At 38.1% G+C, this 18,421-nt stretch overlaps 1 protein-coding gene across 3 annotated transcripts in view; it reads right to left on the bottom strand.

The window, feature by feature from the left end:
• RFX3 (regulatory factor X3) overlaps positions 1 to 18,421 on the bottom strand; it is a 277,856-nt gene that overhangs the window by 16,272 nt on the left and 243,163 nt on the right. For all 3 annotated transcript variants that reach the window (XM_032477755.1, XM_032477754.1, XM_032477756.1), the window contains one exon: positions 12,805 to 12,958. In XM_032477755.1, coding sequence (XP_032333646.1) covers positions 12,805 to 12,958 — 154 coding nt within the window. The remainder of the gene's footprint in view (positions 1 to 12,804; positions 12,959 to 18,421) is intronic.

Here is an 18,421-nt window from a genome sequence, read left to right as displayed (position 1 = left end):
TCTGTCTCTCGTTAAAAATTCTTTTTTTTCCGGATGACTAAGAACCAAGGTACTTCTTATTTCCCTTTTCCCAGTAACATTAATATACCCAGATTTATACATTTACAGGTAGAGATACAACCTCTCCCTCTCCCTTTCACGTGCGCACACACACACACACACACACATACACAATGTATAACTGATTTACCAGGTGGCATCAAAATATGAAAATGTACGGTCTAGTATGAGGTTGGCAAACTCTCATTCTGTAAAGGGTCAGGTAGTAAGCATTTCAAGCATTATGGTCCTGTTGTAATTATTCAGCTCTGCCACTGTAGTGCAAAAACAGCCACAAACAATAGGTAAATGAATGGGTGTGAGTGTGTCCCGATAAAAGTTTATTTATAAAAACAAATGATGGCTAGAAAAAGAGCATGTGAACCCTTGAAGATCTGGTCCAGTTCACAAACAGTAAAAGAAATGGAAGATTTGCATCTTTAAGGAAGGTGTAAAGACTTTGGCCACAGGGAGGATATGGAACCAGAGGTTTTAAGAGCTAGCACAGCTCAGGCTGGTGTTTGTGTGAATCAGTGGGTGAAAATGGATGACGTCTAAGATGCGAAGAAAGAACATATGGAATGTTGCAAGAAAAGAGACCGGGAGGAAGATTACGTGTGTGAGTAATTCAGATGGGGCAAGCCTCACTAGTGCGAAGTTTGTTCCAATTTGGATGAAGATGTGAAGAGATAGTCCAATAGTGTAAGTTCTCCACTGGTAAAAGCAAATACAGAGTGGTTTCAGAGTAGGATGGTTTGGAATCATCAATGGAGAAATGACAGTGAGATGTGTGTGGAGAAGAGGAGGAAGGAAGAAGTAATACCGGGAAGAAGCACCTAGAATCCACAAATGATAACTGACTTCATTCAGAGCAATCTAGCTTTCATGCTGAAACGGTTTCCTACTGCTGCTGAAACAAATGACCACCAACATGGTGGCTAAACACAATACAAACTTGCTGTTTTCTAATTCTGGAGGTCAGAATTCCAAAATGGGTCTCCCTGAGCTAAAATCAAGGTTGCTGGTGGGGTTGCATCTTTTTTCTTAAGATTCTAAGGGAGAATTTCTTTTTACCTTTTCCAGCTTCTAGAGTTGGCCCACAGTCCCGGGGGTGGCCCCTTCCATCTTCAGAGCCAGCAAAGATCAAGCCTCTCTTCAGCTACATCAGTCTGACACCGACCCTGCTGCCTCTCTTTTCCACTTTTAAGGACTCTTGTGATCACACTGGGCCCATCCAGATAATCAAGGATAACCTCCTCATATTAAGGTCAATTAACTTTTAACCTTGAGTCCATCTGTATCCTAACATATCCAAGGTTCCAGGGATTAAGAGGTAAATGTCTTTGGGGGCCCATTTTACCTCCTACCACCTATATCTAAGTTATCTTTTAAAAACTGTCACATTTGTCTGAGTAAAATCATTTGACATTAATTTTTTTCTAGTATTAGAGGAAATACACCCTCCAGATCAAGCTGGTTAAAACACAAAAATTTCCACTTCAATTTTGTCTGTTTTGTGTTCTTTATTGGGGGTGGAGTGGGATAGTATAGAAGCATGAATTTGTCTTTTATGATATATTTGTCATAAGGCCATTTGTAGTTTATTTTCATTTATAGACTAAATTTAATGTACCTTTCCTACCAGTCCGGCAGTTTTGTAGAGCATGCATTTCAAGGTTTAGGTTTGTTGAAACCACACATACATCCAAAAAGTTTACCAGGCTCACAGAGTTGAAAGTTACTAGTAACACATAAGGAAATCATTCCCAACAAAAGAAGCAGAAGTTGAAACTGAGGAAATCAAAAAGCTATTGGGTGGTGGGGCCAGAACAGCCCTAAGCTCCACATGCAAACAGAGGCCTAAGGAGCAACTCGGATGTTAAAGTTACACACTATGGAGTAGGATACATACCGGCCCTTTGGACAGTTTCATGAGGACCAACCTGTGCCACCAAACTGCACCTCAAGCATCCCCAAAGATCTCAGAAAGCCCTCCTGTGTTAGCACTACTTGATGGTAGACACTGCAGCTGGATTGCTAGAGTGCTGGCAGCGGATGAGCTGAAGGAAGTGATCACAGGCGGCATTCACAGCAGAATCCACAAAGGAAGCTTTACAAGGTGACCTTATGCGTTCCTGCTGACCTGGGACTATGATCAGCAGCAGCTGACAGACCAAATCACTGAAAGTTTTAATGAGAAAGGACTACTCATTTGGGGTCCTCAGTTACTCTTTAGAAGCAGCCTTTACATAGATTCAGAATAAAGTGATGCTCTAGTCTCACACTGGAGAGCAGGGCTGCCAGCAGTGGTAACTTTAGATATATGTATACAGGAAAGACATGATGTATGTATGTATGTGTATATATGTACATCTTAACAATTTCTGCCAACGAATCATTTGCTCTAGGAAAGATCTTTAAGCTGTCAAAGGCACTAAGAATAGATAACTATAAAATTCTCTGAAGTGGTTATTATCTCCTGGTTGTAATAAGATGCCTCTTCTGACTTATTTTTCCTTTTAACTCACATAAATTTTACATATTATATATAATCTTTTATATAATACTTTCTCTCCATTTCACAAGTATTTATAAAGACCTTTCATTCATTCCTATTAGTAAGATTTTATTCAAGTCTAGCTTTGTCCAGTTAGGCCTGATTATGTTTATACCACTTCCCTAATGTCATTTTCTTTTCTAATTGACTTATTTCCCCATTCTACTCTGTTGGCCATTTTACAAAGCATTGAATTAGTTTGCCTCTCATTACAACTTTGGCTACATCCCAAAGAATGCTGTTGGATGCTTTGTATTTCCATAAATCATTTGATTCAACATTCAAAAATTGTCTATAGACTATTCTTCCCCTTGCAATATAGCATTTATGTGCCTTTATGTTATCTGTTTTATTAATTTCAGCTCCTAAGCTTTGTATTGTCAAAGAAGGATGATCTAACTCTACACATTATTACTTGGATTGTCAGTGTAAAGTCAATATTAAAAAATCTAATTTGGAGTAGAAGGCAATCAAATATAGTCCCTCCTGATTAACAGACATGGCTTCAGATATTCATACACTGATGGAAAGGAAAGGGAAAGGAAATGGAAGTAACAAAAATCAAGTCCCTTCTATGTGCCTGTCTGCCTGCCTGCCTATCCACCCCAACCACCTACCTGTACCTAGTAACCTACACCTACCTACCTACCTTAGTCCTCTCAATACCCCTGTGAAGGAATGGTCCTTGTGCTTATTTTGTTGATGAGAAAACTAAGACTCAAGTGAGATACATGTATAACTTGCCCAGGTTGCAAAGGTATTAAGTGGGAAATATGGAATTTAAATTTAGGTTTTGAGCATAGCAGGAGGAGCAACATAGAGTGTGGAGCCAGCCTGACCTGTGTTTGAATCACAGCTCTACCAGGATTAGTTATGTGATTCCAGACCATAATCCTCTTTGGTACTTAGGCTTCATTACATATGAAATAGGGTATATTGTCTTCAAGACTCAGTTTGCAAATACTGTTGATAGAGCCCTAGAACTCACTGAATCGTAGGACCATAAGAAGGATGGTGATGTGTGTGTGTGTGTGTTTTGTATGTTTGGTGGAATGGGGATGATCACACAGCCAGAAATAACTCTGATGAGCTCAGATGAATATCAATATCTAACCCTGACCTAACTAACTACTTCTTTCTCTGTTCTTCTAAGATGTCAATGAAGGAATAAGGAACTTTAAGGCTTTTCCTATAGAAGAAGGAAGATTGTTCACATGCAGATCTGGAACCTCCTAACCCAATTCCAATCTTTCAACATTCTATACTTAGCTTGAACTTTGTAAAGTCCTGAATTTTACAAATCTTAGATAGCTGAGCAATCTTCTATGATTTCAGTTCTATTAACCAAAGTTAGTAGAACTGATAGCAAAAGGATTAGGCAGTAACAAGTATTTTGGATTTTTTGATGGTGGAGAGACATGTCTTGAAATTTCAATCACAAGAGATTTGAGAGCTTTATTATTTTCTTTAAATGTCTTCCAAAAGAGAACCAAATTAATCAAAGCATTGCATTTAGCATTGGTACAGGATTTCACAACTGAGAAAAAATAGTTACTGACTTTAAAGTGATTTCCAATTTTATAAAATTTGCAAGGAATTTTAATGTTCCATTTGGTAGAATCTTGTGTTCCTTTTTTTTTTTTTTTTTCTTGTAAGTATACTTTTCTATGTATTTCCAAATAGTTTTAATGAAACTTGCTAAGATGGCTAAGATTTCTGCCAGTTTGCTTCACACCGAGGCAGATTCTGCCCTACATTCGCTGTTGGTTCTACTCCTTCAGGCTGGCCAGCTCTCCTGGCAATGTCTGCTGTTGGCCACTCTGTACCCAGGTAGCATATCTTCATCATGATTCTAACTGTTCAGGTTTTTTTTCCCCTCTGCACCCTGGAACACAGCAATTTGTGTGCTTTTATACTGTTTCAAAACCTCTAAGAAGTGATGCAAACTACTATGCATAAAAGAAACAAGCAATAAGGATATATTGTACAGCACAGGGAAATACAGCCATTATTTTGTAATTACTTTAAATGGAGTGCAATCTATAAAAACACTGAATCACTATGCTGTACATCTGAAACTAATATAACATTGTAAATCAACTATAATTCAATTAAAAGAACCTCTGAGAAGCACTCATGAGTGAGCATGCAGGGAGTGAAGAAATAAGAATACAGGCCTCAGTTGCTTTTGAGGGGAAAAGTAGTTTCAAAAACAGGAACAATTTAATGCTACCATTAGGTTGCACCAAGAGGGGCCTCTGTCCTGCGCCCGATGCCAGGAAGCCCTGCTCTGGCTTTTCTGTGGCCATGGCCCTCCCCATAGTGTATGGAGTCCACCAGGCCAAGTGGATGTGCCCTCCTGGAGCCTGTGTCTCACTCCCACCCCTCAGATCATATTTCTGTTACCTGAGATCCCAGAAGTCTCTGACTAAAGGCCGTGAGTCTCCTTTCAGGCCTGGGCAGGTCTCTTTCCAAGTTCCACCCTTCAGAAGAAAGAAGGGATCGCCAACAAGCGGCAGCTATTTGCAAAGGGTGGACGCAACCTGAACATTGGATGGAGGTGTCCATAAGCATGCGCACGAGGTTCCTCATAGTATAGGATGAGGAATGACACGTAACAGAAGGGACGTCTAAGGGCCAGAGCGGGTGCTGCGGGCCAGCTAGGTCTATGCACCATTTTCTGGCATGGGTCTAGGAGGAGCCTAAGAATCGTATAAACTATAAACCCAGCCTTCTAAGTTGTTATCAAAAACTATTTATTGGGGGAAGGTATAGCTCAAGTGGTAGAGTGCATGCTTAGCATACATAAGCTCCTGGGTTTGATCCCCAGCACCTCCTCTAAAAATAAATAAGTAAACCAAATTAACGCCCCCAAATTTTTTTTAAAAAATGTATTTATCAACCTAGGTGGATTAAACAGATTTTACTTATAGTTTGATTCATAACTTTTAAAATATTTGGATGTAGGGTACATAGGCCCTGCAAATGTTAGGGTTGGGCCTGGTAGCATACACTTTATGTAAATACAACTGGGCTGAAAAGAAATGAACCTTGATGTTCCTGACTAAAGACAGGCTTCCCTTGAGGCCACCTTCACTGTCTAACAGGAAACCGTGGAGGTATTCGTTTATTATGTCAGAGGAGCCCTTCTTATTTTGGTTATACCACTTCTCTTCTTTGGAAATCAACTGCAGAGACAACGGTAGGAAAGTGGAAACACGCTCTCTTCACACCAAGAAGCCCTAAACAACTCGCGTGATTCAGACCTGAAGGGCCTGCAGGGTCGTCACACCCGGCCCACAGACTTGCAGGAAATGCTGCTGTTTGTGGGAGTATGCTTCAGTACAGTGATAGTGAAAAGCAGAAACAATTGCTGTGAATTGAGGACCTTGCCCATCTCAAACAAGGGCTATTTCTCTATCAGGAGGACGAGGAAACCACAGTCTTCGCCTGTGTCTGTGAGCAGAAGTACCAGAAAGATACTGGCAAGGCCAGAGCCCCCAGGGCTGGGCACAGGATGACAGGGTGTGGCAAGGAGGCCAGCAGGGGGAGCCATCATGCTTAATCTACACCAGAGATTCGTTCACACCCAGCTGACTCGGAGGTCGGGGCTACCAGGCTAACTATTTTCTAAGCAAAGAGCCCACTGGTGGACTTTGCTGAAGAGGACAGTGGGTTGAGTTTTCTTTGCTGATATCCACAGCGACCACTTTAGTTCCTGAAAAATGTTAAGAAATCCGGAACTTCTATCTTCTTCTCTTTTCCCACTTTCAAACTCTTTCGAAAGACTAATCTCTAATTGGCAAGCACCTGTGAAAACCCAACTTCATACAGCGGTTCTCTGAAATACTGACAGGCACAGTCTGAAGACAGGGGGCAATTCTTGGTCTAGGGGTTTTATTTTACAGATACAGAAATCCAGTATGGCCATCATGGAATTGAAAAGTCCTGTAAGTTGGTAGTCTGTCTTTCCATCATTCTTTTGTACTTCCTTGAATGAGTATTTCTCGGGCACCTATTGTGGGACTGTGTTGAGACCACAGCTATAAGTAAAAAAACTGCATTCCCTGAAGGGCTGCAAGGAGAGGTTAGAGCCCAGAGCAAGCAAGGAAGGAAATCAAGCAGAGGAAGCTGATGAGCAGGGATCCCAGAGGGAACAGGCTGTAGCCCTGGGCTGCTGAGTCCATGAGTGCTTTTCTCAAATGCCAGGAGAGTAAGGAAAAGAATGGCAAACCAGGAAAGAGGAGGGAAAAAATGGGAGAGCGTCTGCAGAACTAACTCTTGGGAACTGGAGGATGACAGTGCAGAAGAGTAGCCTCCCATGTCTCTCCTCCAGGGGGTCACTTTCATCATTTATTTTTAAGTTGTTAAATTGTGCTAATGCAGAGGAGCAGATTTACAGCTAAAAGCAACTGCAAACTCTAAAAACATAATTTTGATTTAGGTCTGATCTGTGGGTGGGTACGGAGGAGCTGAAGGGTGTAATTTGTTGTTGTTGTTGTTTTCTGGCAGATTTAGTTTTCCAATTGCATTTGCGTAGACTAATACTCTATTTAGTTTGCATATTCAAAATGTCTACTAACAAAAAGTAGAGAGGGGAAGGGTGGTAGGACTATCAAGATGCATCCTGCAAAGCAGAGGAAGGCAGCCCTGGAACAAAATAATGAAAGCTTACACGTCAGGCATCTGGTTTGTGTGTGACTGTAAGTGTGCATGCTTTTGAGGGAGTTGTAAAGCACAGATAAAAATAAATTAGTCCCCATTCTGAAACTGCCTAAAAACAATTTATATGGTGAAAATTAAAATGTGGATTGAACCCACTTGGCTATTTGGAGTGAGACAGCCCAGCTTCTCCAGTCAGCTCTCCCACCTGCTAGTTCTGATGTTGGGCAACTTTCAACCTCTGTTTTCCTTACTGATGAGCTGGTGACACTAACACATCCCTTGCAATGTTTCGGCAAATATTAAGTAAGAATGTAAAACACTTTAGCACAGTAACTGCCACAAGGCCAGTCCTCAATTAGAAAAATATTAATAAGCAATAAGCTTTATTGTAAATAATAAATAATTTATGACAAGTATTCATTATACTTTCTAAGTTACTACTGTTCCAAGATGTCATTTTTTTTCTGCAAATGACTTTAACTTGTGATATGAGTCTTCTCTTTTAAAATATTCTGTAAGAAGTCAAGGTACGTTTTCAGTGTATTCTTTAGTTGCACTAGAAAAATGCTCACTGAAATTTGTTTTTCATTAATTTGATTTTACCTTAAGCATCCACGCTTATTTACAGATGTTGTACTTCTATCAAATGGAACTTTTCACTCAACGTTTATCCTAAAACCTTGCCTGTAAATTATTATTGCTCTTCTCCAGGTTTTAGGTTTTGAAGAGTTTTTTCCTTTCACTTTGAGTGCACCGATTTTGATGAATTGAAGACATTTTTCTTTTAATGGTAAATCCTTAAGGTTCTTCAATTATTTTCCCTAAAAATATTACTAAAATGTTTTCTTTTTAATATTGATATTCACAACTGAGCAATTAAAGCATCTTTTGGTTCCTATTTTTTATTTCAAAAAGTTGGTTATATAGGTGGCTTAGATATAATAAATATAATTAAATTATGATATGGGGAGGTGGGTATGGCTCAGCAGTAGAGCACATGCTTAGCATGTGCAAGGTCCTGGGTTCAATCCCCAGCGCCTTCACTAAAAAAAATTATAATAAAGAATTTAAATATATTTAAAGGATTAAATATAAAAATGTGTCACAGAAAATCATTTTATGAAGCACTCAACATTTCCAGATTCAGTGAATATATTAACAGATTATGTATATTTTAAAGAAATAAACTATGCCATAAACTTCCAAATATATTCCAAATAGCCATAAAATCCAAATAACAGGATATATTTCTGCTTAATTCTTCTATATATTTCTGCTTAATTTTTCTTGTCAAAGCTGCACAGAAATCCTTATGATTTTTAAAATTTAACAGGTGTGCAAACAGATGCAACTTGTTTATTTTATTCCTGCTCTTAAAATTTTACCAGTGCCAGAAAGTCTATGGGCATATTTATAATATTTAAAGAAAAATTTTAAAAATCACATATATTTTAGCAGTAAATAAATTCTGTTTCCTTTTTATCATCTAGGCAAAAAATAATACTACTGAACTCTGGAACTGCAAACGCCTTAAATGACTTACTAGTCAGTGTTAATGTAGTAGCAGGCTGGCATACAGAAGAAAACTCGTGGTTACGATGCTGTTCCATTACATGGTAGCCTTCATTTCAGCAATTGAAATGACAGTGCTACAGGGAATGCAAAAATAAAACTTTATATGTTGTACACTGGGTTTATCTATAAAACGATGTACTGGTCTCTCTTGCCTGCTCAAATAACGTAAATAATGCTAATTTAAAAACTCATTTATTGAATTCACATTAATGAAAAGATATATTAATTGTCCTTAAGTTACTATAAAAGGGAAACCTCTCCCCTTGCTTCTGGATCTACTGAGCTGTCTGACACCTCCTCCAGATACAGCACCTGTAAAGGTAAAACAAATGTCCAGCAAAGTTTGTGACTATTTCTCAGCTTTCTCCTCACTTATTTCTCAGTTACTCTTACTGCAATCTCACCCCATCCTGCAGCTGGTAATAAGCGTGGCCAAGTAACAGCAAGGGCTTTGGTGCCAGGTGATTTGGTTTCAGAACCTGATTTTACAACCTAGTAGCTGTGTGACTGTGTGTGCCTGTTACTTGGTGGCTCTGTGTCTGTAAAGTAGGTTAAAAATAATATTCACTCATTAAGTGAATAGTAGTCTTTAAGTATTCCCATATCTCTTTAACTGTTCTTTATAGCTCTTATCAGCATGTGTAGCTATGTAGTTATTTGAACATTTAATAAATGTGTCCCCTACTAAAATGTAAGCTCCTTGAATGTAGCATCAAAATCCATTTGTTCATCACTATATTCTAAATATTATAGTGTTCTGGTCTAGAGTATATACATAAGAAATGCTTCTTAAATAAGTGAATAAATTAATTTCAGAGATAAGTATGAGATTCAACATGAGTGAACGTGATGTGCCCAAGATTGTACCACCAGAGATGATGGAACTATAAGTAGAATTCAAAGTCCTCTATTATTTCCAGGCAATAAATCTTCAGTTAAACTGATCATACAAAGAACCATGCAATTATTATGTGTAGGTTCTAGAATGAAAAATAAAAGTAGAAATCAGAGAGAAAAGGAGCATTTAAGATAGTGTGGGGGAAATTAGGCCTCTCTGAGGGACTGACAGCTAAGACATAAAGGAGTTAGAATGGGCAAGGAGAGTCAGGCAGAGGGTTCCAGATAAAAGAACCATTTACACAGTGCTCCAGTGATGAGAAAAGCTTGGTGAAAAAGAACAGAGAAAAGACCACTGTGATTACAACAGAAGGAGTCAGAGGAGTGAGTTCAGGTTGATCAGAGAGGCAGAGCCAGACCTTGTGGACCAAGGAAAGACTTGTGCCTTAACTAACAGAAGAGAAAGCCTCGAAAGAGTTTTAAGTGGGGATAACAATCAGGTTTGCATTTTTTTTGCAGGATGATATTGACTGCACTATGGAGGGGTTGGGGAAGAGCAGACAGTAACTGGTTGGATATGAAGGTCAAGGTAGAAAGATAAGTAAAGATGATGCTCATGTATCCAGCACGAGTAACAGGGAGGGTACCATTTACTAAGAAAGGACCAGCAGCAAACAAATCAAGAGCTTAATTTCATTAAGTGTATAATAAATTCTCAATAAATAGTAACAATTATTATTGTTTTTGTGGTTGTTATTGCAGATGATTGAAAACTGCTTGCTGCAATAGAGGGTGATGATGATTTTTATGGATTTCATTGGGTTTTGGCCGGAGGTGTTGCTCCTATTGCGTGCACAGGCACTTTAGACTTGCTGGGAAAAGGAAGTTACCTAAGGAGCTGAGAACGCAACTGAGGGTAGACACGTGAAAGCCTTTTTTTCACTTCCAGTCTTATTTCTCAGGTAAGCTTAGGATATCAGGTGAGGGACACGTGAGAAAACAGCCGTCCTGTCTCTGGAATTTCCTTCTCCTTTCCCCAATAATCAAGAAGTTTTAGACACGGTAATATGACCATAGCCAACAGGTCTATAACGGCCATTTGGTCTATGAGGCATCAATGGTTTATGGGGAGATTAAACCTGTGAAGTAAGCGTTACTTGGCCTGGGCTGCACAATGGATTAGCACAGACAGCTCGAAGGATTTTCCTATGGGTAAGGGGATAGCAAGCAAAGAATTCAAGAGGTGTGCTGAGATCTTTGATCTCAGAGAAGGTTTTTTATCTTATTTTCTGATCTAGATTTTACTTATATCATACATTTGAATTATGTAGCAATCTGCCATATTCATTTCCATTGCTTACACAGAGCAAAAAAGAATGCCCATTAGAAAGACTGGTTGGCCGTACTGACTATGTAAGACCATTTTAATGCTGGTGAGCCAGTACTGCCTGTCCAAGCACATGAGGAGGCCACTATGCCTGCACACTGTGTCACTGGCTTATGACCACTGCCTTTGTTCCACAGAGAGGCAAGGGACACAGAGTCCATGCATCAGGATTAGCCACACGGTGTTAATGGGAATCCCTGTTATCAGTTATCCTGGTCATCCTGTTAAAGAAGTCCTGGAGCATGAGGAAGTTGTCAAACGTGTTATACCACAAGCATGTCATCATAAGCATGTCATCTCAGAAGTTTTGAATGCTGAATTAAGAAATTTTATAGTATTGAAATCTACTTGCCAACTGGATATTTTGCAACCAGGCATCTATAGAAAAAAATAAGGAAAGAGGCATAGAGGGGAAGTCAAATTTAAGAAAAGTCCAGATTGTTTTGATTGCATGAGGTCCTACCTGTAATTTGAAAGCCACAGTGAATCTTGCTTAATCTCACCCGTGTATAATTGGCATCATTTAAACACAATCACCATTAAGAAGCATTATACAAACACATATAGATCAGCATACAGCAAGGGATTTTAAAGAAGAGGGAAAGAAGAATATTCTGAGTAAGTTTCACATATACCTTATTTATATTACAATACTTATAAAGGTCCTTAAGATATTTTAATATATATTTATTTGTAACTCTATTATCATATTTATTAAACTAGGAAAAGCATATAACATTTTTTACTTTTCAAAATTCAAATAAGCATATACATAGACCTTAAAATGAACACGCCTTCTTTACTGCTTTGGGTGAGTACCTTGTAACATTGCCTAACCTGGTGTGATCCAGCAAAACCTGACCCACGTCAATACAACAAAGTCAGCCAGGGCTGAATCACATGAGTTTGTGCATTTATCCCTCATTATATTAACCAACCCTTGTGTATAGTAACTTCAGAGTTTTAGCTTTTCAACATGTTGAAAATATGACATTTTGACGCTATCCAGAAACTATGAGGAAGAGAATATTTTTCCTACATCTTTAGTAATTAGGAGCATGGGTATGAAAATCAGCCTGAATATTCGAAACAGGTCTCCACAGCTTGCTAGCTATGTGATGATTTAACCTCCCTATGCCTGAGCTTTCTTGTACCTCAGATACTCATCTGTAAAACAGGATAGTGTAGCACCTATCTTACAGAGTTGCTCTAAGTGTTAATGCTTTATTACACATAAGGGACTTAGGACTGTGTTTGGCATATAGTAAATGCCCCCAGAATGTTCGCTATCATCTTCATCATAATTGTTATTCTCCTTCTGAAATAGAATCATTCATTTTGTTCTTGAGCACTTGGAAAAAGTCTACAAAAATACATATTTAAATTTTCCTTCTGTATTTCCAGCACTTAGCCTTATCAGAAACAACAATCTTTCTTATTTTCTAGTTAATAAGGATTTTTTTAGTCCAGTGATTCTCAAGCTTTTCTTTTACATACACACCTTTATAGCATATTGAAACATCCATGAACTTTCACATGAAACTTCAGAATCTTTTTATTGAGAAAATACATATGAACAGAGGGATTTAAGAACCCCCTGCCATAACTACAAAGGCCCTCTGGGGTCCAACAGTCATTGGTTAGGAACCATTGCTGTAATCAATAATTAACATACTTAGATTAAAATAAAATTCAGGTTTTTAAAGAAAGCCCTGTGAGTCAGAGCTCTTTCAACCTCTCTTACCTCACCCATGACCGCTATAGGGGTCTCTCCTGTTGCCTGGGCAACACGATGTTCTACTAAGTAGAACATATACTCATCGTAGAGTAGACGGATCAGGTGGAAGGAGCCAAAGCTAGCAGCACTGCGTAAGGTTAAGTCCCGAATAACCATTGAGCTGTTCCAAGAGAAAAGACATACATGCAGCCAATATTAGTGGCTAGGATTCAAGATCAATCTACTTTTTCTCCTAAAAGAAGTCAGAGGTCTAAAAGGTCGGTATAGATAGCACACAACCTGCCATGGAGTGATTTCACTATGGAAAACAGCTGGCTCATCTCTTTCAGCAGGATGGTACAGACGTCACCCTCACTGAGACTTGAATAGCTCCTTTTTAGAGCTAGACAGATATGCACTGGGGAAAAACCATTTTACTATCATGGCAAGTCTGCTGACTCTATTAAAATTCACAGATGGGTCAGAATTGAATAAAAAAGATTTTTGGAAGGCTAACAACTCATCAGCACCGAAAAAAAAAGCAATTCAAAGTGAAAGTCTTGATGATGGGTAAACACTGTGTTACCATCTCTCAATGATGATGTCCTCTGGAGTAACTTTGGGAAAAACATGTATTCGTGCCTGAGCAAGTTTACAAAATATACTAAGCACTGTACCCAGATGTGGCAAAGTAGAATGTGTACAGGGATCCCTGCTAGCTCTGTTGGAAGACAAATTTATTAAGTGATTCTAGTTTCTCACTGATTTCCATAAAATTAAGGTGACTCTTCTATTAGAAATAGCATAATAAAATCAACTAAGAAATGCATATCTTTGAAAAATGTGAATGTTTATTTACAAAATATCAAAATCTGAACAATATCATTAATAAAATACTAACAGTACACTCCATTATACTCAAAGTGGAAGTGAGTCAAAATGAAACTCTGGCCTCACTGAAGACATGTCAGTTATTAATCTTGTCCATGCAATTCCAATCTCTTGAATATTTCCAACTTGTTAGAGTGGAATGTGTGTGTGTGTGTGTTTCTCCTCACTTTCATTTAGTGGCCTTTTCTAGAGATTTCTGGCCTACACAAATTCAAACTGCCATTATATTCTCAGATAGGAGGAGGAGATAGAATCTCAAACGTATGGGCTGATATTCCAAAGCTTGATTTTGCAATGAAGAAATGTAAAATGCCAGGCAGATGGAAAAACAGGAGAATGTACTTTTATTTCCCGTTTCCTTTCCAGCCTTATTTATATAGAAGCTGCTAACACATCATTGTACATGACAGATCACTGTACATCTGAAACCCTGAAGCCCTGGACTCTGATTCTGGCTCATCATTAACTCACTGTCAGTCTCAAACAAATCACTTCCCTGAGACTGTCTTTCCTTTTGGGTGAAAATAAAAGCAGTATATTTGGTCTAAATCTTTAATGTGATTATCTAAAGGATCACATGGGTTAAAGGTTGTGAAATAAACTTAGGAATAAACAGAACAAGACTCGAATATAAGCGACTGTGAGTCCAACACACAGAACTGGAGGAGCCGAGCCTCTCAGTCTCATCTGGTTACGACAGCAAGAACAAGGGTCACTGAGTGATGGCGGCAGAGGGCCTCTCACTTGTGTGCATCTACTTACTAAAAGGAAAAAAAGCATGCATTTGGAGTTAGACCTGTGTTGACCACTATGTGATCTTGATTGTGAGCATGTCATTCAACATTTTAAAGTTCAGGACTGGCCTGAGAATCACATGAGATAATTAATATACGTGCGATCTTAAGAAAACTACCAATTACGATACTGCTACGTGTGTTAGAGTTGATAATACCCTTATTATCCTAAAAAGCAGTACTAGTGAATGGTTCCTTAGAGTCAAACACCTTAATGAATACCTTCAGTTTAGAACTCTATAATCACTAAAGATAAATGAATACTTCCATTTATATGTCAAAGCTATAAAGACAAAATGCTGTTTATAATTCAATGCATGCTTTTCCTTAAATTCAGTGACACACTACTTATTTGTAAAAAATAATCACTACAAATTTAATAGCTATTTGAAATTAAACACTTTTTTCCCTAAGGTAAAATTTTAAAAGGCAGAGAATTCTCCACTTAAAAAAGCTAAAGCAAAAACAACAAAAAGAAATAACAATAAAACATTGTCTAACATTTTTACACATACATCCAAACTTGATCATGTGAAGTAAATAATTTTGAAAAATAAAGTAACAAAGGAGTAGAATAGTCACTCTTAATTACGTATCTCCTCCTGAAGAAAGACAGCAGATATTTAAAATATAGCCTGGAGAAGACAAGTGGCTAACAAATATACAAATACGACTAATCTTATACAAAATTGAAAGAAATGCAAATTAAAGTAAGATACCACATATCATCTATTACACTATAAGAAATTAAAAGATCAGTGTTGAAGAGGGTAAGGGAAAAAGAACTCTTTCTCATTTACAGTTTCTGTAAGCATAAATCCACAAAAGTTCTATGGAGGGAAATTTGGCAATACATGTCAAAATTTAAAATGCACAAATCCTTTGACCTAGCAATTCTAATTCCCGAACTTTACATAAATGACCAAAGACAGTTTTAACTGCAGCAATATTTACACTAGTAAGACAACAGGGGGCAATACTAAATATCCATTGTAGGATACTGAGTATAAAAAATATGGTTCATTCATATATGAACATTTATACACATTGGGATCTGGAGGACTAGCAGCTGGACCACGTAGGGTCTCACAGGCCATGATATGGCCTTTGGATTTTATTCTAGGTGTTTGGAAACTTTTGGACAGTTGGGCAATCACCTTATTTCAGCATAAAGTGTACATATAATACTACATTCTGTTGGAAAAAGAAAAAAAAAGTGTGCAGACCTTCCATTATAATATCTAGTTATTTAAAAAAAAACTCATAAGCATGCTATGAAATTACTGTCATATGTTAAGAAAAGAATCAGTTGAATTCTATTATTAATGCTATGTCTACTTTATGCTATGTGTGTTGGGCTTCTGCCCTACAAGCCAAGTATCAAATGACACAATTTATCGTTTAATTGCAAACCTATTGTCTGATTCAGACTTCTCTGTGTTGCAAAATTGACTCCACTGAATTTCATGTTGCTAAGTTACCATGAATTCAACTCCTTTTAAAATCAGAGTTATAAATGTTAATTATTTTATAACGGATGGGAAATACCTTTGTGTATTTATCTTTTTATCTCCTGGTGTGGAAACTGAAACATCTACCCAAAAACATGATACTCAGTCCACCTCCTCATGTCTTTGGGGATACATCACATCCTTCCTAAGAAGAATCACACCTGTGATTCCCTCTGTGAACTCTCTTCTCAAATAGTGCTTACAGTTAACTTTGAAAGAGTATTACTTTTTGGAAGACATATATTGTTCACTTGTAGGCAAACTAGGTTCCCTGTGCTCCCTTTCAAGTCACTGTATCAAAGCTATAAATTTCATTCTTTAAAAATGGGGTACTTGGTTGACCCTCAGGGTGGCCCTGTGGAATGCTGTGTTCTGTTATCCACAAAACACACAAGCTGGGAAATGGCCCATTTAACTTCTGCATTTCTGCCCAAGAAAGGCGGTGATATTTTCTTCCACCTCCCAGGGAGCCAGCAGCAACCATTCAAAGCCAGGTTAGGCAAGGAGAGACCCCCTTCACCCCGATTTGGAGCAGAGGGTGTTTGCAGCAATATGTCAACTGATGCTGTCATGATTCTCTGCAGTCCGTTTCCTTATTTGTATGCACGTAAATACACACAGAAAATTTTAGAAATTATGACATTAACCAACTTCAGAATACGCAGGGTTGGTGTATGTGACTGCCAAATTCTTATGACAAAGCCAAAAATATTTTTAAAAAATACTCTGTAATTCTCTTCTCTGGTAGTTGGTGACTATAGCTTTCATTACTCAATATGTTCTTGTGCCTCGGTGAAGAAAAAAAAACAGGTCAGATTTTATAGGCTCTCAAGTTTCTAAGCTATTGACTTCGCCTACCAGCAGGAGGTATGCATCTCTCTGAATATGACTTTCCCTCTGTGGCCCTGAACTGTATGCCTTCAAGACTTTTTGAAATGAAAATAATAACCATAATCGTGTCTAATAATAACAAGCCAATTATCCCCAACTCACGGAGGACAGAGGGCAGGCAAGTGATGATCTACTGGGTTTGTACATTTCTGCAGAGAACAAGAACTACAAGTAAGTAGTTTTCTCTTCTTTCAAGATACCTGCAACAGATCTCTGTGGATACAAAGGCTCCAGGGGTGTATTTCTAAAATGATACCAACTAAATACAGGTAGAAAAATACTCAGAAAGGAGTAAGGGCAAGTCTGACGTAACAACATAAGAAAGCAGTAAGAAGCAGAAGAACCCCTGCTTTTTCTGATGTAGAGGATGCACTCTGCTTCTGGTCATACAGGTTTTGGAACAATAGCTAGTGTAACTTCTGTTTCATCATTCATGAAGCACACATACCATCTATATGATTTTCTGGGGGAAAATAAATGAAATCAACTTGTAAGCAAATGAGAAAATATCTGAAATCTTCCTAAGAAATGTTCCCAAATTAAACTTTTGAATTCTACTATTACTACTACTATTGCTCCATCTACTTTGAGGATACTGTGATAATGTTTTCCAAATGTTTCCCATTTATTAAAGGAAAACATATCATCAATACATTTTTCATTGACATCCAGATCTAAACCTAGGACTGGCTTTACTGAAGCATACCAGTGGGTCACAGAGTTAGCACCTTAATAAGGTGCTTCTCAAATCATGTGGGATAAAGGTATTAAATATATGAGAGACAGAACTGGGGAATTATTCCATTCCCCAAACAAAAACAAAACAACAACATAATACCGGCAGGCTTTCTTTCACTGTATTGACCCTGAGCTAGACCCTAGGAAACTATTTTCAGGATGTAAGGATAATTTAACTCCTAGCTAAACATACACAGTGAATCTACAGCTCTACTTCAGTTTAACAAATAAGAATTAAACCAAATCAGTGGAGAAAGAAAGAAGTCACAATAAAAACCAAGCAACTACCATCATAACTGAAAGTCAGGTTCCATCTTTATAAAGGTGGTTAAAACAAGATGAAAATTCTGTAATTTGGACTTAACTGGGTTCACAAGCACTACTAGTTTCTAAACTCTGCTGCTTCTTTGTATACCTTCTCTCCTACCACTCACCAAAGCAGATGTCCCGACAGTGTACCCACAGCCACAGTCAGTGATACGGCCTGCGGTCACCACTTTCTGATATGCGCATGGTTACATAGGAACTAAACTGAGGACTGCCTAAACCTCAAAGCAGATACGGCTTTTACGCCCAAGCCAGTGGAGCCACCATTATATAAAGAAGCAAAAAAATGAACTCCCATCACAAGAATAAATGCTGGGATCAAAAATATAACTTATTTAACTTATCTTACAAAATGGAATTCCATGTGTCAATTCTGTATATGCCAACGTACAAGGTTCTGTTTTTAACTCTTGGAGCAGACCTATGGTCAACAACTCATCCCAGCATTTGATATCATATATCAAATAGTCTTTTATCTTCTGAGGTTCTGCT

This window comes from Camelus ferus, chromosome 4 (genome assembly GCF_009834535.1).
Source record: "Camelus ferus isolate YT-003-E chromosome 4, BCGSAC_Cfer_1.0, whole genome shotgun sequence".
NCBI classification, from domain to species: domain Eukaryota; kingdom Metazoa; phylum Chordata; class Mammalia; order Artiodactyla; family Camelidae; genus Camelus; species Camelus ferus.
This window is presented reverse-complemented; position numbering and strand designations above follow the sequence as displayed.